Source organism: Akanthomyces muscarius, chromosome 1 (genome assembly GCF_028009165.1).
Source record: "Akanthomyces muscarius strain Ve6 chromosome 1, whole genome shotgun sequence".
NCBI classification, from domain to species: domain Eukaryota; kingdom Fungi; phylum Ascomycota; class Sordariomycetes; order Hypocreales; family Cordycipitaceae; genus Akanthomyces; species Akanthomyces muscarius.
Window position 1 is genome coordinate 1,612,157 of NC_079241.1, and position 25,172 is coordinate 1,637,328.

Sequence of the window (25,172 nt, forward strand, 5' to 3'; positions counted from 1 at the left end):
GTAAAACGAAAATCAATCAAAAATAAGCCTCCCGTTTCCAGATCGCCCTGTACACCCCCGCTATCCAGCCGTCGTCAAGATGTACGACGTAATCGAGCTCATGCGCTCCGTTGTCAGCTTGAGCGAGATGCGCAGCAGCTCGCCCGCGATATCCGGCCTCTCCTTCTGCAGCTGCTCCCACGCGTCGCGGCTCATCAGCCAAGCGACGCAGTCGCGCTCCACCGTCACCGTGGCGGTGCGGCTCGTCTCGGAGAAGAAGGGCAGCTCGCCGCACGTGGTGCCGGCGACAATGTTCTCGCACAGCCAGCCCTGCGGCAGGTCGTACTCGGCGCGCAGGATGCCCTTCTCCAGCAGGTAGAAGCCCGTCGCCGACTCGCCGCGGCGGAAGAGCGTGGTGCCGGCGACGTACTCCTGGCGCGCGAAGAAGGACGTGGCGGGGAACCAAAAGTCCTCGTTGCGGTCGCTCAGGCCCTGAAAGATTTGCAGCATGATGCGCAGCGGCTCGTTGAAGCTCTGCCACTTGAGCGGCCGCTGCGTCTCGGTCGTGTTGAGCGCGTGGTGCGCGGCCTCGTCGAGGTGCGACTGGCGAGGCGAGTTGAATGGCGGATCAAACGACGAAAGCTGCGATTTCGATCCAGTGGGAACGTCGAGATTGGCCGTGGGCACTCGCTCGTTCGAGTTGATGGCTTCCTGTCTGGCGTACAGGGTCTTGAGAAATTCGTTTTCGCAAAACTCCAGCGCCGAGTTAAGGTCGGGAAGCATAATGACTTCAATCTTGCCGCTGCCGATACCAACAGCGCGAAGGTTCCGGCCGAGTTGGGCGGAAGCGTCTACGCCACTTAGGATAAGCAAAACACCCCTCTTGTCCAAAAGTCTGGTAATGGTGTTGAATGCTTCGCCCGCAGAATAGTCCAGATCGCTGACGTGCCACAAGTCCAGAATCAAAAACTTGATTGGGCGACTTTCAAAGGCAGCATCGTCAAGAAGACCTCTGATCTTCTCCTCGACACTTACAATGGTGCCAAAGAACAGATAGCCAGTCAGCTTGATGATGTAGGTCTGCTGGCCGACGTGGTGAAGATAGCGATGCTGCGAGGGGTTGCGTCGCACTGTCGAGGAGACGACGTCGCCGTCGAATGTGGCGCGGATGGCAGATACTCTGGACGTTTGAATGACGAGCGATCCAAACGCAAGAACAATACCGACACCAATGCCCACGACGAAATCGTAGATGCCCATTACCAACACAATGACAATAACCGTCAGGTATTCCGCAAGCTTCAACTTCTTGCGAGGTAGCCACACAGCTTCCAGCAGCAGCTCGAAGCCCAGGTCAAAGATGAGAGTACCAACCATCATGACAGGAATGTAGCCAATCATACTGGGTCCAATGAGCATAACAGCAAATGTCAGGACTGCCAACATATAACCGGCGAGACGGCGATTGCCACCGGACCGAATCACGAATACGGTATTCGCGTAAACAAGGTAATTCTGAATGCTACCCATGCAACCGGATATGAAGTTTGAGTAGCCGTGCAACTTCAGTTCTCTGTCCAGGTCTGCGTTGTCCTCTCCGGTGTTAAGTGCCAAAGCAGGTACGTTGATCGGGACATGAAGGACACCGAAAAAAGTCAAAGCAAGCATCGCAGGAATTACCTGGACAATGGCATCCCAGCGCACCAGATTGAATTCTGGCCAGTGTTAGTGAGAGCTGCACACTGTGACGTTAGGCGACTTACTGTAGAGAGTGTAGAAATACCACCAGGGCTCTCCGGGTGGGGGTCCCTGAAAGATCCAGCCTTTGTCGCGAAGATCATCCGCCTCAAGAGCATCAATGGCCGTGACAAAGAGGTAAAAGACCAGAGGAATGGCAAGGATATAAAGCGGCAGGAAGTACTTTGAAGCACCCTTTGTTTGGCCATAGAATAGGACGATGGCGAGGACCAACGGGAAGATCCAGAGCAATACCGTCTCCGGCTGGGTTAGCTGCTTAAATGTGTCGAGATCGTACTTGATATTGCCATCGAGACGTGCCGACACTTCAAGCCCAGTGGCAATAAGAAAATAGCCAACACCACCAATGCATCCAATCAAGATGTGACGTGGGATGAAACCGACCATGAAGCCAAATTTGAACTTGCCCATGAGATAAAACACTAACCCAGTCACCATGGAACTGGTTGCGTAGGCAACAATTGTCGTCGCAATAACAGCATCTGGGTTTTCTTCGCCAACAATGGTAAGGATCTTTGCTGCCATGTTGTGGAAGAATGGAACAACCTCAATCAGCTCCGATCCGACGGCACCCTTGAAGATGCTGCCGCTTGAGAATACCAGCTGCGAGATGATGGTGCTCACGTAGTAAATGGAGATGCCGGCAGATCCCAGATGAGAGAACAGAGGTGTGCCGAGAGGGAAGAGAATCATGCCGTATGACAGAGCGTCAAGGATGTTGAGAAGAAGTCCAACCGCAACAGCAGGCAGGCAAGACAGCGGTTCCAGGAAAACGTGCTGTGTCAGGGCTTTGCCATTCCATCGCTTCGGGTTTGTTGCGACTTTGACGCCATGCATAAAGTTGGTTTCAAATTCCTGGCTTTGTTCGCGAACCTTGGCCAGCCAATTGCGCTTTGCTGGACGCTGCTGACCCTCGAGGATGGCTTCCGCTTCGTAGCTACTATCAGTGGAAGCAGAAAGCAACGGCGTACGCTCAGTCGCGGGCTCCTCGATTGTGGGAGTCTGGGCCGAGGCTTTGGAAGCGCCGACAGCTTCACTACTTTTAGCAGGCCGAAGCGAATCGGAAGCAGTTGACTTGGAACGATCCGCCTTGGGCGTCGTCTCGGCGTCAGTTTCCGGAGGCGATGCTCGTTTCAGAAGATTGGCTATTACGGACGGCCCAGAATCGTCGTCACTGTCGGATTGCTGAGTGTTCTCGTCAGGCGAAGCGGGCTCCGAGACCTCTGCTATGACGGGGGAGCCACGTCGGACGTCGGGGACATGGTCCGTGTCGTCCTCGTGAGGAAACGCATCGTGGATGGAGGATCTCGGACGCTGAAGCAAGGCTCGCGCGCGCTGGGATCCGTCCGAGAGAAAGTAGCTCGCCAATTCGGCCGTATCTTCGCGAACTGTGCGAGCATTCTGTTGGCTGTGGATTGGAGCTATGTCGCGTTAGCTGGCTATTCGCGACAATGGGCAAAAATCTTGTTCGCATTGAAAAAAGCAAGGATCCATAGACAAGGTGTAAAACATACCTAGATGATCGTGAGAAGCGCCATGAATGAAGGACCGGATAGGCTCGCGGTGCGCCTGGCTGGAAGCAACCGAAGAGGAGAGCGCAGGTATGGGCTGCGAACTCGCCTGCGACTCGTTGGTTGTGGTGCGAGCCAGGTCTGGCTGCGACGAGGCAATGCTAGGCGCTCTCTTTCTCCAGGAAGAGAAGCCCGAGCCCGAGTTGGACATTTTTTTTTTTGGTCGCGGGCTGTTGGCGTGTTGGGCGCAGCTCAGTCCTGAGGACCGGAGGAGGATCGACGATGGACCTGTCGCAGCGCTGATCGCATGCGGCGACGGGCAGCACGCTGCAGGGTCTGATAGAGAGGGAGGCGGGTGTCGAGAGGCAGGCGGCTAGAAGGTCGATGAGATCGCCATGCTTGGAGGAGACGAGTAATTATCACGAAAGGAAAGAAGAAAAGTAACTGAAAGAGCGAAGCCTCTGTCCCCGTTTCCCTGCATGTGCAAACAGAAGGTTTTCTGATAAATAGCTGCCGGACGACGAGGCCTTGTTTCAATGACTCTCCAATTTCCCGGTCGAGTTTAGCGCTGAGCCAGGGCGGGGGAGTTGGCGTTATAGAGGGGACAGACTTGATAAGGACAAGCACGGGCTGGCGACAAAGGCGCTGATGGAGGTGCAGAGAAGATAATAGGGGGAAAATAAGATGTAATAAAACAGACGGATGGATATTTGCTCGACTTTTTTTCTGCCAAGATACGGATTCAACAGAGGTGTTTGCCGGCCAATGCAGTGTCTCGCATGCAAGACCTGCAGCTCGACTAATATATTGTCGAGGCCCTGTAACCGTTCCCTGCAGCCACTAAAATTACAAAGTGGCCTGGCCGGTGGAGCATGTACGGCCCAGCCGCTGCCAAATGCCAAAAGGCGCTGGATGATTGGCGTCGTGTCCCGTCAAAACCCATCTGCAGAGGACCGTTATCTACGCTATCGATGCCATTGCAGCTTGCATACATACATGCATACATACATACATACATACACCCAAGACATTTCTCTCGCTGCGAGTTCCGTTTATTGCAGGTATTCGGCATGCGAGACGCTCGTGACAAGAATGCTTCTAGACGGGCGTACGGGGTACAGATGCTGCCGTTGTTAAAACTAGAGCCGACAGTGGCGTTTTAAGAGGATCCTAGGTATCTAGGTAGGTACCTAGCTTCTCAATACCTGCTTAGGCTGCTGGGTACATCTACTAAACGTACCGAGTCTCGCACTGATAGATAGCAGTAGGTTCAGCTCCGCGTCCTCCCTCGTGCGCTGATTGTGCGGGCGTCTCTTATCAGCCAGACGAAAAACTTTAGGAACGATAGCCGTGGCCAAGTCGGGGCACTCTCGCGGCACTCTCGCGGCAAGCCGATCAACATATGTACAAGCAATTGCCGGATGAAAGCACGCTTTTACAACCTCTCCGCTCTCTCTTGAAATGATACATGGCCACGCTTTGCATAGGCCACCCGGCACCCAGCCCCGACCGCCATCTGCCACGCAGCAAGTAATATTAAAATGTGTATATTCTCTATAAGTCGGACATCAGGGTCGTCTAACTGGCTATATATGTATGTGATGCCATTGTAGTGCGTAATTCGTCACAGGCAGGCTTGTAAACTTTCTGCATCAAATATAAGATCAGCCTCTGCATATGCCCTCTTCAGAAAGGCTGCATCGGCCCCTCGTCTTTTGCGAGTTATAGTGGTTGTTGATGCACAGTATCGTCATTTCGTCCTCGAATTGCGCGGCGTCAATCTGCCGTGTTATGCAGCATCTGGTCGATTGGCGTGCAATGCGTATTGCACAGACTGCAGAGTCAGCGAGGCCAACTTCACTCTGCAGCTCGAATGTCGCATTCTGGATATCCCTCCAGAGATCGCGATAATACCGATCCGTGGCATGTTAGAAGAGGGAATGGGTTCGTTGTGGTTCCCCAGCCTGCATCGCTCTAGTCGAGCTTTTGTAAATACCCTTGCGCAATCAGCCTTTCTACATCACCCTGCCTGACGTAGAATTGACTATTTTTTGTCAAGTTTATCGCGCTTTAAATATTTTCAGTCAACAAGAAACTTCACAGTACCACTGGCCCCAGCAGACTTACCCGTATTCCGTCTGTATCTCGCCCGCGTCCTTGAGGACACGCACATCTATAAACAAGTCTCGCGGCGGCTGCAGGCTCCCCGTGAGATCAATATCCGTCCACTGGCCCTTGTACGCCGCCAGCAGGTCGCTGTACTGGCGCACGTAGTCCTCCTCCTGGGGGCTCAGGCTGCTCGTCGACCCTTCGCCCGCCGCCACCGGCAGCCCGCCGCTGCCGCCTCCGCCGCTGCCGGGGTCGCGCACCTGCTGCCCCGACAGGTCCGCCACGTCGGAGCCGTTCCAGACGAGCTCCTCGAGCTTGTCCGTCCGTGTGCGGTGGTACGCCAGCAGGCACCGCTTGTTGCGCCGCATCGACAGGTGGTTCACCAGCAGCGTGCACGCCACCGCCTGGTCCGCGGCCGGGTCGAACGAGCCCCGGAACGGCTCCAGCAGGTCGGTCACGTCCTTTTCCAGGTCGCGCACCTCGCGCGTCACGGCGCGCACAATCTCGGTCTGGTACGGGGGCAGGTGCGCCAGGTTCTGCGTTCGCTTGGCATGCTGGGCCTGGAGGTTTGCGTCGCGCTGGGGTCAGCTTTTGGGAACGGAGGTCTGGTAAAATTGCACCATGACATTGAAGTACTCACCAATTTGACGCCGAGGTCACCGTACATTGTGGCGTAACACTGAATACAAGGTTCTTATCAAATGAAGAAGAGGCCAAGAAAGTTGCAACCCGAGGTGGACGCGCCTGGAAGTTGACTGCCATTGGCACGCGTCCTGCCGCCAATCATTCCTTTGCTACCCCGCCAAAACCCGCAGACTGTCCAAAGCTCTCCATGACCCCGCCATCAACGTCCACAACTTGGGCCAAACAGATACGCATTGTCCGCACAGTTTTGTGCTCAGCGATCAAGTTTCTTCTGTCTTGGGAAATCGCGGCACATTCTCAAAGAAAATCACAAATACTGGCGTTACAGGTGCTGCCTTTAGACGAAAAGTGCGACTGCCAAATAATCACCTGCATATATTGTCCAGTCATGTAGCCGTTTAGTTTTTTTTATATTTGTGCAGTCTATAGTCAATGTAATGGTTTTTATTTTGAATTCGTCATAGCCGGACCCCGCATCCATAGCCCAATTCATTAGGCATCAATTCATCGGAGTCATCATATCCCACCCGTCATACCTCATTACATCTGTACCTGCAGACAAGTAGTCAAAAAGCTTACAGCTTCTGCATAGCGGCAATGTCCGAGGACTGGACGTAGTCCTCAAGCTCAGCGATCTGCTCCTGGAGCTCGTCCAGGGAGACCTTCTCGTCCTCGACGACGAGGTTGATCTGGAGCTTCCGGATACCGTAACCGATGGGAACAAGCTTGGAGGCACCCCAAACCAGGCCATCCTTCTCGATGCTACGGACGGCAGCCTCGAGAGCAGCCATGTCGGTCTCGTCATCTAGAAATAGCATTAGCACATGGCTTACTTTTGCGACACAATAATCATGGTTCAACTTACCCCAGGGCTTCACGTCCATGGTGACAACAGACTTGGCAATCGTCTTGGGCTTGGCAGCCTTCTTCTCACGGTAAGCAGCGAGACGCTCCTCACGGACTCTGACAGCCTCGGCATCCTCCTCCTCATCGTCGGAGCCGAACAGGTCAACGTCGTCGTCGTCCTCAGCAGCACCCTTGGCAGGGTTGATGGTGAGGTCGCCAGACTCGGGGCCGTAGGTAGAGTAGGCCTTGGAGGGGTCACCAGGGAGAGTGGCGAACTCGCTCTCGTGGCTGGCAATGTGCTTGTACCATCTGGAGGCGTGGGGGTACTTGTCGGCAGCAGGGGCGGTGCTGAAGGCCTTGAAGACGGCAACATCAGCCTGCGAGGGGCCGTGGCTATTTATCCTGTCAGTATGCTTTGTTGGGAAGCTTCTGGGCGAATAATGTAGAGGAATGGGTGGGGTTAGGCATTGTTCAGAGATGCATTGCTGCTTGTTCTTTCGTCTGTCGGCGGGTCTTGAGTCCGCCTCCGAAACACGGACCAATTGTTCTCATCATGTAATGCGCAGGGATAATTGGAATGCAAACGCGGAGAGAAGGCAAGAAGAGGCCAAGAGCCGGCAGAAAGACGTACCCTACGATGTAGGAGCGGGTAGAAACCCAGTTGTTGAGCACTGGCAAACAGGGTCAGTACTGTGGCGGTGTGGTTAAACGCTGAGCACTGCAAGGGACATACTGGTAGCTCCAGCATCGGTGAGGAGATCAGCGAAACCCATTTTGACTGTGAAGAGGAATACGTCGAGACGAAAGGTATCAAGAGAGTTGAGAAGAAGAAATAGGAGGTGGTGGTTGTCTGGTCGATGTGCTAGGTGGGGTTGAGGATTTTTTTTAACCAAATTATGGCGAGGGGCCACTTGTGCCTAGGTAGGCGTGGAGCGTGCAGGGTGCAGTAGTTTAGGTTGGTCGGGATAAATATCGGCCCGCGACGGTGCCACCTGGAGCTTGCTTCAAGTTGCTTGCCTGCGAGCTGCCACCGGCGGGGGTGCTAGAGTGCTCTAGTACCACAGCAGAGAGCTTCCATCTACGTAACAGGAGCTGCAGCCTATCGAGCCTGCTAACCTACCTAGCCGCTTCTCTGCTATCCGTAGTGGCCAACACAATTCCAGTCAGCAGCACCGCGTGCAGCATCATCCACCATCTTTCATCCACGCAGCCAATAATCTCCCGCCCCGAATCGCTTCCACAGAAATTATCTGCAATCATGCCCATCCCACTCATCACCTTCAGGGCGGGTCGGTGTGACATCGACGTATGTTCATGTGCCCTAGCAGCTTCCAATTGTTTGATTGCTAACTGCTGCTGCTTCAGACCAGCTCCGGCCGACCGTACAAAGTGAAGCCACTGCCCGAGCCTGGCTACCTTTCCGTTCACTATGAGGACGGTATGCCAGACATAGCCTTGGACTTGTATGCGCAAACCCGCTAACTCGAGTTGCAGAGCTCATTAGATTCTGCTGGCGAAAGCGCGACACGTATCTCGATAATGCCGAGCTCGATCTCTACTTGGTGCCTACTGACGGTACCTTTGGCCCATACGAGTACAAAACAGGTTCCCAGCCAACGTCAAAGACCAATGGCCGCATATTCGTCCTCAAATTTGCCTCATCCTCACAGCGCTACCTCTTCTGGATGCAGTCGAAACCTCAGGGCAGCGGCACCGACGCCAGCTACTTTAGCCCTCGCGACCGCCGCATTGGCGAGGCCGTGAACCGTATCCTGCAAGGCGAGGACCTCCATCCTGGAGAAGTTGAGGCGATGCAAAACATGAATCGCGACAACGATGACGACGAAACCATGGAAGACGTCGAAGGTCAGAATTCAGGATCCCACCCACGTCACGGAAGCGGCGGTGCCGGCGCTGGCGCTACAGGAGGAGATGTTAGAGAAGAGGGCGAGGAATCGAGAGAGGGCGGTTCCGATGGAGCGAGAGCGTAGGTACACCCTGATCCTCTTTTTGTTGCGCCTTTACGCCTTAAACGACATACTTCACCTGGCCATGATGTAATAATAGATTCTTTTTTCCTCTGGGGCAAAGACAAAATGCAATTGGCGTGAAATGTTCTAAAAATTTGGCGCACCCATGTAATTCTTGCTGACGATTTCCTTCCAGGGCTTCAAATGATGCTACAGATGCGAGCGCTGCCGTTCAGAGATTCTTGAGCTCCATTTCGGGAGCCAATCTACCAAGCGGTCCAGGACAGAGACAGCACGCTGATTTGCCATACCCCTATCTCAGTCATCTCCTGCCTACTTCAATTACCGTCCCCATGGTAAATGAAGCGTCCGAAGACTTTGTTAACTCACTTCTCAACTACCTGCCTTCGTCGATTATTGTCATGGCCGCAGACGCTTCAAGTGGTGAAGACAGTACAGCAGAGCCCGCACCAGCGGCTGTTGAGGCGGCCAAGGCGGCTCTATCCATGCCTCAGAAACGGACATTAGTTACGAGAGTGCTGCGCAGCCCCCAGTTTCACCAAGCCCTCGGAGCCTTGACAATGGCCCTTCGAGATGGTGGACTACCCACCATTGCTGATGCCCTCGGAGTTCATGTCGAGAATAGCGGTTACATTCAGCAGGGAGGTATGCCGTTGGGCGGTGGCCATGCAGTCAAGGCTTTTGTCGATGGTATTGCCAAGTCAGCTAAGGAGCAGCAAAATTAACGGTCGTTGCTTGATATTAAGCCACACTGCGTAGCCAGAAAAACAGAATTCACCAAAAATAGACATGTACAATTATGGACCCTAGTACTTCAAGCTAGTTGACTGAAGAGCGCAGATAACCTCAATGGCATTGCACATGGGTATTTGACAGGAGCTAGTTGGGTGCTGCCAGATGCTGTCTTGAAATGGCGCCCCACGCATTCTAGCAGCCTCACCCAGAGATCTGCTGCCTGCGCCGGAAGCTTTCTCATCAACAACACTTTGGCGAAAATCACAGCATTACCTCGAGCGCGCAATCGCGAGTAAAATTTCATAGCCATGGATGCGCCTTTCCCTACCGACGTGCAAGAATTCGACGGCGACGACCGCATATCTTTCTCGAAGCTCGACAGCAAGTTCATTGCTGTCCGGGACGATGGCGCTGAGTTCGAGTTCGACGCCGACCGCCGGGTGTGGCAGCCGTTGGATGATCAAACCCTAGACGAAACTTTTCCGTCGCTGGATTTACCACAGGATCCCCAGGGATCTGGAGCTGGAAAGAGAAGACACGACGACGAAGAAAATGGATCCGAGGTAAGCCGCAGCGAGGTGTTGGTCCAGACTGCAACCTTGATACGCACTATTACACTGTCGCGCAAAAAAATTGACTATGGAATTCAGTCACAGGAATCGAAAAAGCTGAAGCGCCCCAATAAAAAGTCCAAGGCACCACCACAGCCGAAGCAAAACACGGCTGTTTACGTCACGGGCTTGCCCGCGGATGCGACCGTCGACGAAGTCCACGAGCTGTTCTCGCGCAAGGGAGGTGTCATTGCTGAGGAAATTGACAGCGGTGCTCCGAGAATAAAGATGTACAACGACGCAGACGGCACCTTCAAGGGCGATGCGCTCATTGTGTTTTTCAAACCCCAGAGCGTTGAGATGGCCATTATGCTACTCGACGATACCGATTTCAGAATAACAGCGAGCGGCACGCGCGACGGGCGAATCCGGGTGCAAGAGGCTGACTCGAGCTACAAAAAGGTGCAATATGACCAGGATGGCGGCGCCAAAGCCGAGGGTGGTGGAAGCGCCAACAGCAGTAACAAGAGCAACGGCAACGGCAACGGGGAGCGTCGCGGGCCAACAAAGGATCGACAAAAGATTATCAAAAAGACGCAAAAGATGGACGCCAAGCTGGCTGACTGGAGCGACGACGAGGCGCCCGCGATTGCGCCGGTTAACCTGAAAAAGGACAAGACGGTGGTGCTGCAGCATATGTTTACGCTACAAGAGCTCGAGGAGGATCCGGCGGCGCTGCTGGAGATTAAAGAAGACATTCGGGACGAGTGCTCAAAGCTCGGCACGGTGACGAGCGTGGTATTGTACGACGAGGAGGACGACGGCATCGTGACGGTCAAGTTCAAGGAGTCGGAGTCGGCCCTGGCATGTATCAATCTCATGCACGGGAGGAGCTTTGGTGGTCTGAAAGTCGAGGCTGCGCTGGCAACGGGCAAGGAGCGGTTTAAAAAGTCGAAGGCGAATAATGATGATTTCTCTGACTAGGGAAGGATGGGCTGGCGCTGATTAATGTACAATATTTGTTAGACTTGAATACTAATGACGGCAGATGAGAGGTCCTGATTCGATCTATGTCGACCTTACAGAGCTATAACATCTTCTCGGCATCGTACTCAGACAGTGGTGTATCACTAACGGGCCAATTAAGAAGCGTCTTATCCGCCGTTGCGAAGACTTATTTGACAGAAAGGCCGGCCGACCATTCTTGAAGGGCTTCGGGTCTGAGAATTGCCAGTCTGAGGAGCAAGTTCATTAACCGCAGCGACGACGCGGCCAGCTGGCGCGATTGCAGCTGAAGCCGCGGCAGCAATCAACGTTGGTGGTACAGAAAGAACCACGCGTGCGACAAGCAGAAGCACCTGTTATTTCTCGCCGGTTAGTCATTATAGCCGAACATAAATTCTGCCAGTGTACACGTACTGGTTGCTTCCTCAGAGGCACTCATCTCTTCCCTAGATATGGCTACAACGCTGGTGGCGCCCACAGCGATGACAAGAAGAGTAAAAATGAAGCGTATTTTCATTTGCTTTGCTGAAGGTGAGATATTCAATGGTCCTGGTTCCCCCTAAGACCCTACTTCTTTAGGTTCGGTGGTGTGCAAAAACGCCTACAAGTCTTGGAGGGTGCCTTCCTTAAATACTCTTCGTCGTGCCCGTAGCCTCGCGGTCACAGCTTTCCTCGCAACATGACGAAGTCACGAAGGACTAGTCTTGGCAAACCAAACGCGTTTGAAATGCAGTACTTTCATTGTTATAAGGATTGAGATGGGCGTTGGTGCTGCAAATGTGCCCCGACCAACCTGAGGTCAACGCAGAAGTTACTTATGCGCCTGTTCATGCAGGAATACATGAGATTATGAGTACCCGACACGTTCTCGGCTCCTCCGCTTGAAAATTTGCCATCACACGCGCTTGTCCTCGCGTTGTATATATCTGCATGGGCGTCTATGAGGATGAAAGCCGTCAACCTGATGAGGCGGGAGCAGCGTGACGGGAGGGTATTTGATGGAGCAATATACATATGTGGCGAATCTTGCAGTTAATTCGTCAATTAAAGGAGCTGAGGTTATAGGTGCAAGCTCCGTCAATAATGTTATTACATGTGATCTTCAAGCACGGGAGGCAGTTCACACAAGCCTAACTCTGCAGGCTCGTGCTTCAGCACGAAACAAGCCAACTGAGAATCGCGTCCGGCCGTCACTCCTGCTAATGAATTTAGTCAAAAAGTGATTCGCAAAGTAGACAAAACTGCAGCCTTATGACGAGACCGTGCACACTGTAGAAGCCGTTGTCTTTGTACTTTGGCGAGGAACCGTCATGGGGGCTCTGGAGAGTTAGCCAACAAGGTTTTCGCCGACGCTGCTACCAGTGCAGTGAAAAATGTGCTTTTCAAAGGTTCCAGAGTGAAATCGCAGCCAAGGACATGAGCGCGTAGGTGTTTAAGTGCAGTGACGTCTTCGTTGTGCGTTCATGGGTCATGGACTCGTGCCAAGACGTTGTCATGCCAACCGTGGCGGCCGTACCGCTTTTGCATCCCAGGTTCCCGGCGCCCAATCAATTGCGTTTCGGTCCAGGATAATGTATAGCGGCAATACCCATTATCGTATTTCTGTTTTAAACAAGCTTCTTTCACAGCATCTGCTCTTCTACATTCCAGTCGACTACTCAAAAAAGCCCCGTGCCAGAACCTCAAACAATTCCATTAAAGCACTGGTCTGGCGCTAGCTACTCCATACTAGTGCGGCTGAACCAGAAGACCAAGACACGGGGGAAGTGGGCATCGATTATAAAGAAACCTGTCGCTGGGTAAGATCACAAGCCTTTCGCTTCAGTCAAGCAAATATTGGTGGTGTTGATTGCGTTGCTGACGTTAGTCTGATAGCAGACGAGCCAAACGCAGAAAGCATGGGACTACTATCCGGTGCGCTGCGACCGCGGCAGCAACAACAACAATTGCCAGTGTACCAACAGTCCGAATCTCCGTCGAAAGAGCGCTACTCCGACGACGACTATTACTATTCTGATGAGGACGACAGCTCCTCGTCATCACGACCGAGCCGCTCCGGTTACAGCTCACGCAGCGTCTCGGACACGATAGGCGGCGGCCGCAGCACCACCGGCGCTGCTCTGCTGCTACCGAAACGACCCCAAAACACATCCTCCAGAGGCTTCTTCAGCAGATATCGCTTCCGTCTGCCTACGAAACTGACACGCTATGTCCTGTTGCTTGTACTGGGCACCACACTGCTCTTCATCTTCTCGCTAGTACGGGCCAGTCAGGTCGAAAACTGGAAAATCGCCAACGGCAAGGTACCGACCCGCCCAGCACCTCCGCCAGCGTGGGAGAAGTTTCCTTTTCTGGAGCGATACTATGGTGGAATCAGGACGTTGGTGCCGCTCAACGAGAGCGAGCCCGAATACCCTCGCGAAAACGAGCCCATTCCCCTGGGAGGTCCTGCCTCTGGAGAGGAAGAGGACGAGGAGAATGAGAAGAGATCCGAGACGAAGCCTGAGAAGAGAGCAGAAGGTATCCAGAAGAAGGCGGTTCCTCCAAGCGCGGCATGGAGCGAGCATCCCAACCGATCGGTAGAAGCTGGTGTAAATGAGTGCTTCATTGATGCTGCGAATCAGATTCGTGTTCCCGAGCTCCGATACTACACCGGCCGACCTCACGGCTTCCCAATAAACATTGGCGGCTCCTACGAGTTGCTCAATCTACCAGAAGACATTTGCTTCGAGCGATACGGCCGCTACGGCCCCTATGGCTTTGGATACTCGTCTCGCATGGGTGGTCTTGGCACCGGCGAACACAGCGAAAACGAGGGCGCCGAACTAGTCTGGGATAGCAGACCTCATGTTGACTTTAGGGAAGTGGACTGGGCAGAGGCCCAGCGCCGCTGTCTTCATTCCAACGCGCATAGGTTCAAGACCTTGCCGACCAGAAAGACCGGTCCTCAGGGCTTTGTCAACGCCGTGCCCGAGTCTGACAAGAGGCAGAAGCGGGACGAAGCTGCGACAGCTACTCCTACCACGGCAGCCGACACAGAGTCTAGCACAGCGGCAGAAACCTCTGAGACAGCTAGCAGCGATAGCATTGCAAAGACAGGACGAACCGCCATTGTCTTTCGTTGCTGGGATGAGTTCTTCTTCCGTGAGGATGATATTGCCAACCTGCGGTCCATGATCATGGAGCTGTCGCTTGGTTCTGGTGGCCGATATGACGTGCACCTTCTGGTCCAAGTCAAGAATGACGCTGCCTACCCGATCTGGGCGGATCAAGAAGCCTACGAACAGCGAATTCGTGATGTGATCCCCAAAGAGTTCCAGGGTCTCGCTACGTTGTGGACCGAGACACAAATGCTCTCGCTCTACCAAGGCATTCACGACAAGTGGACAGTTGGACCGGATCACTCCGTCCACGGCTCATACCGCGGACTCGTCATGGCTATGCAGCACTTTGCCTACATGCACCCAGAGTACGACCACTTTTGGCACTGGGAGATGGATGTCCGCTACACCGGCCACTATTACGATCTGCTGACCAAGATTGAGTCATGGGCCCAGGAGCAGCCACGCAAGGGGCTTTGGGAGCGCAACGCACGCTTCTACATTCCTACTACGCACGGCTCCTGGGACGACTTCAAGCACCTCGCACGCGTGCAGACCGAGACGGGCACGCTGTCGGCAGACAATGTATGGGGTAACCTGGCCAAGCCGAACGAGGGCGAGTCGCCGCAGACGCGCAAGGGCGACCGGTCCGTTTGGGGCCCGATCCGTCCCGCCGACGAGAATGACTGGTTCGAGCACGAGGATGACCCCATCCCGCCGACGACGTACGAGCACGACAAGTACCAATGGGGCGTTGGCGAGGAGGCCGACTACATCACGCTGAACCCCGTCTTCAACCCCGAGGGCACGACGTGGGGCCTGCGCGACGACATCACCGGCTTCAACGAGTCGCACCCGCTGCCGCCGCGCCGCGCGAGCATCATCACGACGTCGCGCATGAGCCGCCGCCTGCTGCTGTCGATGCACCGCGCCACGACGTTCAAGAAGCAGTTTGCCTTTGCCGAGATGTGGCCCGCGACCGTGGCGCTGCAGCACGGGTACAAGGCCGTCTTCGTGCCGCACCCGCTGTTCGTCGACCGCAAGTGGCCCGTCGAGTACCTGGCGAGCACGCTCAACGCGGGCCACAACGGCGCCACCGGCGGCGGCCGCGCCAGCGTCTACGGCGCGCGCGAGCACAACCTGCGCGGCCTCTCGTGGTTCTACAACACGGGCTTCGCGCCCAACCTGTACCGCCGCTGGCTCGGCCTCCGCGTCAACAATGACGGCGGCGACGAGTTTGAAAAGACCGAGGACAAGAGCAAGCTGCAGGCAGGTGTCGCAGGTGTGGGCAGCATGCCCGGCGGCGAAGGGCGGATGTGTTTACCGCCGATGCTGCTGCACCCCATCAAGGGGGTTGAGCTCGCGGTCGAGGCGCCCCCGGAGGAAGGCGAGGAGGCGCTCGAGTCGGACCCGACGGCGTGAAGCCGAGGATACCCCATTACTTTGTTTTTTTATTTGCTGGTCATCTTGAGCGCATTGATTGTTTTGGAGCTTTACTGCAGAGCGTAATGCGGCGTTGGATATATTGCGCATCTGCCATGATGTGAAAAGTGTAGATGCGGGATTGGCTGTGTATCTATTATGAGAACTTGAATATGACAACAAATACATGTATATCGAGGACAAAGACGTATAATTTAGGGCCGTGCAAGCCATCGATTAGAGAAGGTCATGGTTGCCTTGAGCCAACGTTGTAATATGAAGAGCGTCTTTTCTTTTAAGCAAGCCACTCGTACACTTGATATCCATTTCTCTAGCATAGCCTGTTGTAGTATAAAGGCTTCCCGAAAACAGTTGTAGCTATCTCCCAAGATTCTTTTCCATCCCGTCAGTTTCCCCTCCTTTGTACGCCTGGTTTATGTGTTGTTTCCCTCGCAACAAGCCGTTAAAGAAAACAGTTGCATAGGTAATTAATAATAAAAACAATGATCCGAACATTCTTTCAGATGAAGACTATCAGCTCACCCGGTCCGAGTTTGTTGGAAGTCTTCCTCGTCTTCGTTTCGGGGGTGTTAAGTCATGGTCGCTGACAGCAGAAAGAAATGACATAGATTTTTTTTTCCTTCCCACTTTCTTCCATCTCTACTTCCTCATAAGTCGTGTCAAAGAGCAGGGGCTCTTTAGACGACACGCTTGACCTCGAAGAAGCGACGGAGCCACCAGACCTGGAAGAGGGACTCGCCGACGACGACGCCAATGACGAAAAGGTTCCACCACTTGACGCGGCCGTTTGTGCTCTCGGCAGTGTTGCGGTGGGTGCGTTCGCGGAGGACAATGTACTGCTGCTCGTCCTTGACCTCGTCGAGGAGATCGGAAAGGCGCTTCACTGGAGAGGTTGTTAGAACTGGCTATGAGTACTCGGTGTAGCTGTCACGTACCTTCGGCGTCCAGGGGATCAGACTGGTACTCGGTCTCGCTGACGTAGACGACACCGTGGACATTGAAGGATACTTCCTTGCTGTTGGCGCCCCAGTGCTGGTTACCGAAGCAGTAGGTGTACTTGCCGTCGTACTTGGCGTCGAAGCTGTGGTCGCCGTTGGAGACGGACTTTTCGTTGATCTCGTACTGGCCAACGGGGTTTGTGATCTGTTTCGGTGGGAAGCATAGTTAGTCATGACCCAGAGTGTTGATACAAGGATGCGAAACCCCATCTGTCTAGCAATTATGATATCATGGTGCGCGCCATCAAGACACATATGAACATGTCATGCCAGGCAGACGCAAGATCCGGGGCTGGAGGGGGGCGGGCGTACCCAGAAGTCAATGTCGAGGTTGCCTGCGCTACCAAACTCGCGATCGCCGACCTGGTAGGTGACGCTCATCTTGTCATCCTTGTGCAAGCTCTCGTGGAAGCACTCGAGGCCGTGGGCAGGCAGGACGATGTTGTGTGCAGAGGCGGTCGACGCCGCGACGGCGGCGACGAGGAAAGCCCTTGTGGCGGAGAGGAAGTGCATTGTTCGATGGATTCGGAGGGCTGCCGGAGAATAGACGCAAATGCAGAGCAGAAAAAAAGTCAAGAGACAGGGCGCGCGCGGGGAATCGATGGGCAATGGGCTTGGAGAAAGGGAAGCTCTGGCTCCTGGATTTAGACGTGGATCCACGTATCGCGAATTGACACCTTTTCGCAAGGCCAGGAGCTCGCTGGGCTGCTAAAAAGCGACAGCCCACTAACAGGTACGTACCTGGAGCTGCTATTGGTGGCTGCAAACTGACAGTTGAACCACTGTCCAGCCACTGTGTAGCCGGCGAACATCCACTGCAGGTTGCCTGCCTGTGGCTTGTGCTGTGGCTCTCGCTCTCCCCTATTTTCCGTTCAGGAGAAAGCTACCTATCGGCGCGGGCGGTCGGCGGGAGGGCCACAGTTTTACCGAGTGTGCGCGGACGCGGTACCGCACGAGTACCTGTCGAGAGGCCATTTCTTGGTGTGGCGGGTGGTGCAGTCGCGTGCTCAGCGCAGGTCGCAGTGGGGTATAGTGGCAAGAAGCAGTTTTTTTTTCGCCTGCTGCGCCCCCCTATTTCCAGCGTCCACTTTCGCTTGGTTTAGGCGGCTGGAGGGGAAGCGGCCGCTAAGGATACGGAAGATTTAGGGTGAGGGGCCCTGTAAGTTTGCAGGGGCTACACGTCCAGACTGTGGCGCCAGCAGGCGTCTGTCACTGTCTGATAGGTAGGTGGCTGCTTGGGGGCCGACACTGCGCTGTGCAGGAAAGCAGCTGATAACGCCTGATGAACACCTGAAGGGGTTCCAAGTCAGTGAGGGAAGGGGCTGGTTGGCGCCCGTCTTGTCACCTTGTGCTTGGGCCTGAACGGCTGGCCGAATGGCTGGCTGGCCGATGAGGTACCGCTGTCGCTCTACACCGACAAAGCCTGCCACCCCCCAGAAACATTAATCCCACCACCATCCAACATTTTTTTTTTTGTTGTTTCTGCGTGTGCCTCTCTACGCTCCCGATTTCCAACGACGAACGCCGACGAAAGAGTGAGTTAGCCCGCCCGCCCGCCCCTCCTGATCCTACTATATCGCCCTCTGTATATCATCGCTTCATCCTGCTGGCCGCCTGCTCACTCCCGCTCTCTTCCCGCCTGGCCTTTGCTGCGATGCTCCAGAAAGCGGCCCTCCTGCCCCCACACAAGGCACCCAAGATGGCACCCACGCAACCGCCGGTCCGTTCAGCAGCTGCCTGGTCAAGGAGATTCATGGTTCATCCTGCGGCCTGGAAATTGCTCCAGCCGATAGCGCTGCCTGGCGAATTCGACTAGGTCGTTGTGCGTGTGACTGCGTGGTGGTGCGCGAGGCACATCTGTCCTCTGTGCTGCCACTGGGATAAAGCCTGGCATTGCGCGCCACTGCAAATAGTTGGTCGGCAAAGCGGAAGGACAGTGGTGAATTTGGTCTTCACTATTTTCCCCTATGTTCAAGCCAGACTTTGTTGATTTTCCTGCTCTTCTCCCCTTGCGCATTGCCTCCATAGCCCAGGCTGGCGTCATTGCTTGATCGGAGAGCGGGCCTGAAAAAACCCCTCCTTAGTTAAGCCATCCTCCGCCGCTAAACTAACCCGTGGCAAGTAGGACACCTCTCTTTCTCTCCCTCGTCAATCATCCCACCAAAGCCACCACCAACACACGTCTACCTTTCCCGCTCAAAGCGTTGTCGTAGGCTCCGTCACCAAAAGTCGCAATCATGGGTCTCGCCTTTTCCAAGTTGTTTGATAGGTTGTGGGGGAAGAAGGAGATGCGAATTCTCATGGTCGGTCTCGATGCCGCTGGTAAAACCACCATTCTCTACAAGCTCAAGCTTGGTGAGATTGTCACTACCATCCCTACCATCGGTACGCGCCCTCAATTCCATCCGCCCAGTCGACGCGCATTTTATTGCGCATAAAACGCGCGTCTTGACTATCCTCGGCCGCCCCCTACTGTTCTCGCTGCTAACCCGCCACCCCTAGGTTTCAACGTCGAGACCGTCGAGTACAAGAACATTCAGTTCACCGTCTGGGATGTCGGCGGTCAAGACAAGATCCGTCCCCTCTGGAGACACTACTTCCAGAACACCCAGGGTATCATCTTCGTTGTCGATAGCAACGATCGTGATCGTATCGTTGAGGCCCGCGAAGAGCTCCAGCGCATGCTCAACGAGGATGAGCTCCGCGATGCCATCCTCCTGGTCTTTGCCAACAAGCAGGATCTTCCCGTACGTCTTTTCTCGAGCCTAGTGTCGCGCTTAATGGTCTTGACGCAATTTAAACTAACCTTTGCGCCTACAGAACGCCATGAACGCTGCCGAAATCACTGATAAGCTCGGCCTCCACAGCCTGAGACATCGGGGCTGGGTACGTCCATCCTCCTTCTCGCATTCATCGCTCTGTCTGCTCCCACGTCGTTTTGTTGCTAACCGACATCGCAAAACAGTACATCCAGTCCACCTGCGCCACTTCTGGAGATGGTCTGTACGAGGGTCTCGAGTGGCTCGCCACCACCCTTCGCCAGGCTGGTCATAATTAGAAGAACAACCGAGAAGCCCTCTGATCAATCCCCCGCCTTCTCCAGCCTACTACATTGTTTCGTACCCTCTCGCATCGGTTTCCACGTCAAAAATCGAAGGATTCGATTGTAATTTGCAAACTCATATCGGTCAACAAATCGAAATTAGTTCATAAACACAAAATCGAATGTTTTCATTCGATGCCCCCGCCTGCTTGTTTCGCCTGCTCTCCTCCCTTGGTGTGTGCTGTGAGCTCCGTGTAGCCAGAGCAGCCTCTTGCTTCTTCATTCTTCTCTACTCCACAACTGCATCTTGTCTCTGGGGATCCACGCGTCTGTCGACTTTCTGCGAACTAGGGCGCACTCTTCTTACGGCGTACAGAACATGGAAAAAAAGGGAGTCTTTGGATCATTTTTACACCAATGGCGGAAAAGGTTGGCAGCGATTTGACTCGGCAATCAAGGCATCGGAATTGTTGTGTGGAAGACTATATCGATGGTACAGAAATCAGTGGCTAGTGATTGGAGGAATCGAGTTGGGAAGGGGGAGTGATTGGTTTTCGTTTCGTTTTAACGTGGGGTGTGTCTTGAAGTTCCGAACTTTTTAGACGCGGTGTTTGCTTTGGTCTGGTTCAATTTTTCTTTTTTTAACTTCTTTTCTCACGACATGAAAAAGAACCCCAAAAAAAATCAACCCAAAAGTTTCCATGTCTGAAAAATTCTCTCCAAGTTCTTTTAAATCCCTCAATGACTTGCTATTGGTCTTTTCTTCTCGTCTTTAAATAGAAATAATAAAGGGACAGGATTACGGTCCTGGCGTAAAATAACAGGGCTCTGTTGATAACGGCTACGAAGACTGTAGTGAGACTGCTGAGGCTGTAATATGTCATGCCATACGTACCTTGAACAGGCACCCTGAACGGAGACATGAGTAAAATTCGAGTCATTCACGCTGTGTCGATGAATCCGGGGCGAACACTGTTTATGTGTGCGTTATAATTTATTTATACATCTATATATCCGTGGGTATCGACAGTGAAAGTAGGGTGGTCTAATAGTAGTACGAACGCCTTCCTCTCTGTAAAAGCAAAACGCGATAGTCATAATCCAAAAAGTCGTAATAGTATACAACACAAAATTATTCAAACAATTTCCTGGAGGGAGGAGGCTCGCTCACCCAGACTCGGCTGCTGGTGTTGACTCCGCCGCCGATGTATTAATCACTTCCAGGCCAGTCTTGTCGTCCTTGATGCGCACCTCGGCCGTCTCGCCCATCCTGAGCTTGCCGCGGATGATCTGGTCCGCGAGGCCGTTGCTGATCTCGTTGGTTATGAGACGGTTGAGCGGGCGCGCGCCAAACTTGGGATCGTAGCCACGCTCGGCCAGCCAGTCCTTGACCTCGTTGCCGACCGACAGGACGATGCGCCGCTCGTCGAGGCGCTGCTGGAGCTCCTTGAGGCGAATGTCCACGATTTCGCGAATGGCACTCCGCGCGAGCCGCTTGAACAGGATGAACGAGTCGATGCGGTTCAGGAACTCGGGCGGGTAGGCGTGGCCGACGACGTCCATTACAGCGGCGCGCACCGAAGGGTCCAGCTCGCCGTTGGCGTCCTCCTTGTACGGGTGCAGCGGGTCCTGCCCGACGAGGATGTCGGCGCCGAGGTTGGACGTGAGGACGATGATTGTATTCTTGAAGTCGACCTTGTGGCCCTGCGCGTCCGTCAGGTAGCCCTCGTCGAGGACCTGCAGGAGGAGGGCGGAGATGTCGCGGTGCGCCTTTTCAAACTCGTCAAAGAGCAGCACAGCGTAGGGCTTGCGGCGAACCGCCTCGGTGAGCTGGCCGGCGTCGTCGTAGCCGACGTAGCCCGACGGCGCGCCGATGAGGCGCGAGATGGTGTGCTTCTCTTGGAACTCGGACATGTCGAAGCGCACGACGGCCGACTCGGTGGAGAAGAGGAAGGCGGCGAGCTTCTTGCAGAGCTCCGTCTTGCCGACGCCGGTCGGGCCGAGGAAGAAAAAGGATGCGAGCGGTTTGTTCTCGCCGCTCAGGCCGGCGCGCTGCAGGCGCACCGCGTTGGCGACGGCCTTGATGGCGTCGTCTTGGCCTTTGACGGCTTCGCGCAGGCTGTCCTCCATGTGCACCAACTTCTCAATGTGGCCTGACGTCAGCTTGGAGACAGGGATGCCGGTGATGCGAGAAACGACAGCGCCAATGTCGTCAGCGGTGACGCTGTCGTGGATGAGGGTGCTGTCGTTCGGTTGTTCCTGCTCCGGCTCCGAGGGCAGCTTCTGCTCCAGATCCGGAATGACGCCGAACCGCAGCTCCGAAGCGCGGCCAAAGTTTCCGGTGCGCTGAGCTTGATCGAGTTCAAACCGCGCCTTGTCAAGATCTTCTTGAATCTTCTTGACAGCATCAAGCTCCGACTTTTCCTTATCCCATCGGGCATTAAGCCCGGATATTTCTTCGTGGTACTTCTTGAGTTCTTTCTCCAGCTTTTCTCGGCGCTCTTTGCTGGCGACGTCCTTTTCCTTGCGCAGACTCTCCAGTTCGATCTGTATGGTCATGATCTTGTGGTCGAGGCGCATAATGTCCTCCGGCTTAGACTCATGCTGCAGCTTCAAGTGACTGGCAGCTTCGTCCATAAGGTCGATCGCCTTGTCTGGCAGGAAACGATCGGTAATATAGCGGTTTGATAGCGAGGCAGCAGCTACAAGGGCACCGTCGGTGATGCGAACACCGTGATGCACTTCGTACTTGTCTTTGATGCCTCGCAGAATGCTGATTGTGTCTTCCACAGTCGGTTCGTTGACAATGATGGGCTGGAATCGTCGGGCCAGAGCAACATCCTTTTCAATTTGTCGATATTCAGTAAGTGTCGTGGCGCCACAGCACTGCAACTCGCCACGAGCCAGTGCGGGCTTCAGCAGGTTGGAGGCATCAATGGAGCCCTCTGCCTTTCCGAGACCCAGCAGAGTATGCAGCTCATCGATGAAGAGAATGACTTCGCCTTCAGCTTTTTGTACTTCGTCAAGCACCTTTTTCAAACGCTCCTCGAAGTCGCCGCGAAATTTGGCACCGGCAATGAGGGAGCCTAGGTCCAAACTGATGACTCGTTTGTTCTTTATGCTTTCGGGGACGTCGCCTTGAATGATGCGCTGCGCCAGCCCTTCCAGAACAGCCGTCTTTCCGGTACCGGCGTTGCCAATCAGCACTGGGTTGTTTTTGGTTCGTCTCGATAGAATTTGAATTGTTCGTTGAATTTCAGCGTCGCGACCAATGACGGGGTCGAGCTTGCCATCGCGCGCACGAGCTGTCAGGTCGACACCAAACTGCTCCAGGGCGGGCTTTTCCTCCTCTCCGCTCATGTTCATGCGGTGTGTTCCCCCAGGAGGATGAGGACCGCGTCCACTCGCATATGTTCTTGTTACAATTGTCGGTAAAAGTCGAGCAGAGGCGGCACTTCGAGGCAGAGCTCTTGCGCCAGCAATGGACGCTGGTCGGTATGTTCTCGCTGTGGCACTAGCTAGGCGCTGAGCCGACGTTATTATTTGTCGTCGAGCCTGCATATTGCGTAGTATTGTGTAGAAATGGTTTCGAAGAAGATGAATTTCGACTCGAGGATCAAAGCATTACTTTGCCATGGGCTGTCGAGCGCGGGCAATATAACCTCTGGCATCAGCTCATCATCAGCTCATCAGCTGTCACTGGAAGCTCTACAACTTTCCAGTGGAACCACGAGCGTTCGCGCACCTTCTGCCGGCCGCATGCGGAATAGACTGATGCGATAGCGATAAGGCTAGGCCGTGCCAGGCCACACGCCAGTGACAGGCATGACTAGCGCGCACCATGATGCCGTATCTTATCGTCACGTGTGGCCAGCCCCGTGCCCGCACCGTGACTGGGCAAGGCAGGTACGTACCGGTGCCGTAAACGGCTTAGTGCCAGAGGGTTCACATTTTGCTTCCCACAAACTCGCCTAGCGGCTTTCACAAAGAAATCCAACATTTTGGGCCGACCATCACGAACCGTGTCTTCCCTTCCTTCCTCTCCACACTTCGATACCAGACACATTCAGAGAGTCAAAATGTCGACAAAGCCCACGTCCAAGAAGTTCGGCAAGTCGACCCGGGAGGTTCCCGCGGCCGCGGATAAGGCGCAGAAGTGGTACAACGCCGACGACGAGTCTGCCCCCAAGCAGGTGAGTTTTTGATGATGCTTGCAATGACATGACGGCATCACGACAAGAAGATATCTTTTTGGGACAAACACACATCTCCTCTACGATTGAAGGCATGGGCGACGCTGCTCCAACATTAGCGACGAATCCGAACGCGACCTCTACTGCAAAAGTCATCCCGCCACGATAACGAAATTGGCCAAACCTACCACAACCGTTGACGGAGCGCTATTGGATTAACCAAGGCTAAAGCAACCCCGAGGACTGCGCAATCGCTTTCGCCTACGTCTTTTATCTGCCAGGAGATGTGTTGCCAAAAAATTGATATTTTGCTTTTTGTGTGCTCGGGTGGTCATGACATTTACACGCGAGAGCAAACCACTGACCATGATTGTTTTCTTTGATACAGGTTCGCAAGACCATCCGCGCCTGGTCTCCCCGCGCCTCTCTCCAGCCCGGCACCGTCCTGATCCTCCTCGCCGGCCGTTTCCGTGGCAAGCGTGTCGTCCTCCTCAAGAACCTCGAGCAGGGTGTCCTCCTCGTCACCGGCCCCTTCAAGATCAACGGTGTGCCCCTGCGCCGCATCAACTCCCGATACGTCATTGCCACCTCCTACAAGGTCGACGTCTCCGGCCTCGACCAGAAGAAGGTTGAGGAGATTGCCCAACCAAAGTACTTCACCGCCGAGAAGGCCAAGGAGAAGGCTGGCGCCGATGCTTTCTTCAAGCAGGGCGAGAAGCCCCAGGTAAGAATTTCGAGCACCCCGTCATGATTTCTTTTTCTTTTCTTTTCGCTCGAGTTTGCTTTCCAGCGAGATGGGTTGAAAGGGTCTTGGCCTTGACCACAGTCTGCTAACGCATCAGCTACAGAAGAAGCAGATCAACAGCAGCCGTGCCGCCGACCAAAAGGCGATCGACAAGGCTCTGATTGCCAGCATCAAGAAGGTCGAGATGCTCCCCAGCTACCTTGCCAGCTCCTTCTCTCTGCGAAAGGGCGACAAGCCCCACGAGATGGCTTGGTAAACGTCCCCGATAACGAGAAAAGAAAAAACGCAAAGAAAGAGCAAGAAGAGCAGACAAAAACAAAAGATTTTTTCCACACATAGTTCCCTTTTTTTTTATAATGCGAATCTAAACGTCTCATTTTGGTATTTTATGTCTCTTCTTTTTTTCCCAAAAGAGAAACACGGAGGAACCATTTCGGATGGGATTCTGCTTTGTGATGTGAAAGTCGGGAACACTGGAGGGATACTAGGCTTTCTGCGCTTCTGACTCTTTTGCTTTTC

At 54.2% G+C, this 25,172-nt stretch overlaps 11 protein-coding genes across 14 annotated transcripts; 5 read left to right on the top strand and 6 right to left on the bottom strand.

The window, feature by feature from the left end:
• Positions 1–60: 60 nt before the first annotated feature.
• LMH87_005496 (uncharacterized protein) lies at positions 61–3,459 on the bottom strand (the record flags this gene model as incomplete). Its single annotated transcript, XM_056203223.1, has 3 exons — positions 61–1,694; positions 1,743–3,158; positions 3,252–3,459. The coding sequence occupies 3 exons, from the start codon at positions 3,457–3,459 to the stop codon at positions 61–63; spliced, it is 3,258 nt and encodes a 1,085-aa protein (XP_056058703.1).
• Positions 3,460–5,222: 1,763 nt separating this feature from the next.
• On the bottom strand, positions 5,223–6,024 carry LMH87_005497 (uncharacterized protein; the record flags this gene model as incomplete). The annotated part of the gene is made up of 3 exons (XM_056203224.1): positions 5,223–5,316; positions 5,376–5,917; positions 5,998–6,024. 3 exons carry the CDS (start codon positions 6,022–6,024, stop codon positions 5,223–5,225), a joined length of 663 nt encoding a protein of 220 aa, XP_056058704.1.
• Positions 6,025–6,577: 553 nt separating this feature from the next.
• LMH87_005498 (uncharacterized protein) lies at positions 6,578–7,621 on the bottom strand (the record flags this gene model as incomplete). 2 transcript variants are annotated; one of them, XM_056203226.1, is made up of 4 exons in its annotated part: positions 6,578–6,807; positions 6,868–7,241; positions 7,480–7,519; positions 7,582–7,621. In XM_056203226.1, the coding sequence occupies 4 exons, from the start codon at positions 7,619–7,621 to the stop codon at positions 6,578–6,580; spliced, it is 684 nt and encodes a 227-aa protein (XP_056058706.1). The 2 variants fall into 2 exon arrangements, with proteins under 2 accessions (XP_056058706.1, XP_056058705.1); XM_056203225.1 differs by having other exon boundaries at positions 6,868–7,250.
• Positions 7,622–8,106: 485 nt separating this feature from the next.
• LMH87_005499 (uncharacterized protein) lies at positions 8,107–9,564 on the top strand (the record flags this gene model as incomplete). Its single annotated transcript, XM_056203227.1, has 4 exons — positions 8,107–8,154; positions 8,214–8,286; positions 8,343–8,835; positions 9,015–9,564. The coding sequence occupies 4 exons, from the start codon at positions 8,107–8,109 to the stop codon at positions 9,562–9,564; spliced, it is 1,164 nt and encodes a 387-aa protein (XP_056058707.1).
• Positions 9,565–9,882: 318 nt separating this feature from the next.
• On the top strand, positions 9,883–11,109 carry LMH87_005500 (uncharacterized protein; the record flags this gene model as incomplete). Its single annotated transcript, XM_056203228.1, has 2 exons — positions 9,883–10,137; positions 10,225–11,109. The coding sequence occupies 2 exons, from the start codon at positions 9,883–9,885 to the stop codon at positions 11,107–11,109; spliced, it is 1,140 nt and encodes a 379-aa protein (XP_056058708.1).
• Positions 11,110–11,376: 267 nt separating this feature from the next.
• Positions 11,377–11,647, bottom strand: LMH87_005501 (uncharacterized protein; the record flags this gene model as incomplete). The annotated part of the gene is made up of 2 exons (XM_056203229.1): positions 11,377–11,483; positions 11,545–11,647. The coding sequence occupies 2 exons, from the start codon at positions 11,645–11,647 to the stop codon at positions 11,377–11,379; spliced, it is 210 nt and encodes a 69-aa protein (XP_056058709.1).
• An 899-nt stretch (positions 11,648–12,546) lies between these two features.
• On the top strand, positions 12,547–15,653 carry LMH87_005502 (uncharacterized protein; the record flags this gene model as incomplete). Of its 2 annotated transcripts, none has more annotated exons than XM_056203231.1 (4): positions 12,547–12,554; positions 12,863–12,929; positions 13,006–13,044; positions 13,095–15,653. In XM_056203231.1, the coding sequence occupies 4 exons, from the start codon at positions 12,547–12,549 to the stop codon at positions 15,651–15,653; spliced, it is 2,673 nt and encodes an 890-aa protein (XP_056058711.1). The 2 variants fall into 2 exon arrangements, with proteins under 2 accessions (XP_056058711.1, XP_056058710.1); XM_056203230.1 differs by having other exon boundaries at positions 13,009–13,044.
• A 698-nt stretch (positions 15,654–16,351) lies between these two features.
• On the bottom strand, positions 16,352–17,185 carry LMH87_005503 (uncharacterized protein; the record flags this gene model as incomplete). The annotated part of the gene is made up of 3 exons (XM_056203234.1): positions 16,352–16,557; positions 16,610–16,817; positions 16,985–17,185. The coding sequence occupies 3 exons, from the start codon at positions 17,183–17,185 to the stop codon at positions 16,352–16,354; spliced, it is 615 nt and encodes a 204-aa protein (XP_056058712.1).
• Positions 17,186–18,909: 1,724 nt separating this feature from the next.
• On the top strand, positions 18,910–19,730 carry LMH87_005504 (uncharacterized protein; the record flags this gene model as incomplete). The annotated part of the gene is made up of 4 exons (XM_056203235.1): positions 18,910–19,057; positions 19,175–19,419; positions 19,493–19,558; positions 19,638–19,730. The coding sequence occupies 4 exons, from the start codon at positions 18,910–18,912 to the stop codon at positions 19,728–19,730; spliced, it is 552 nt and encodes a 183-aa protein (XP_056058713.1).
• Positions 19,731–20,882: 1,152 nt separating this feature from the next.
• LMH87_005505 (uncharacterized protein) lies at positions 20,883–23,075 on the bottom strand (the record flags this gene model as incomplete). Of its 2 annotated transcripts, none has more annotated exons than XM_056203237.1 (1): positions 20,883–23,075. In XM_056203237.1, one exon carries the CDS (start codon positions 23,073–23,075, stop codon positions 20,883–20,885), a length of 2,193 nt encoding a protein of 730 aa, XP_056058715.1. The 2 variants fall into 2 exon arrangements, with proteins under 2 accessions (XP_056058715.1, XP_056058714.1); XM_056203236.1 differs by having other exon boundaries at positions 20,883–22,352.
• A 719-nt stretch (positions 23,076–23,794) lies between these two features.
• Positions 23,795–24,909, top strand: LMH87_005506 (uncharacterized protein; the record flags this gene model as incomplete). The annotated part of the gene is made up of 3 exons (XM_056203238.1): positions 23,795–23,908; positions 24,297–24,632; positions 24,757–24,909. The coding sequence occupies 3 exons, from the start codon at positions 23,795–23,797 to the stop codon at positions 24,907–24,909; spliced, it is 603 nt and encodes a 200-aa protein (XP_056058716.1).
• Positions 24,910–25,172: the final 263 nt, after the last annotated feature.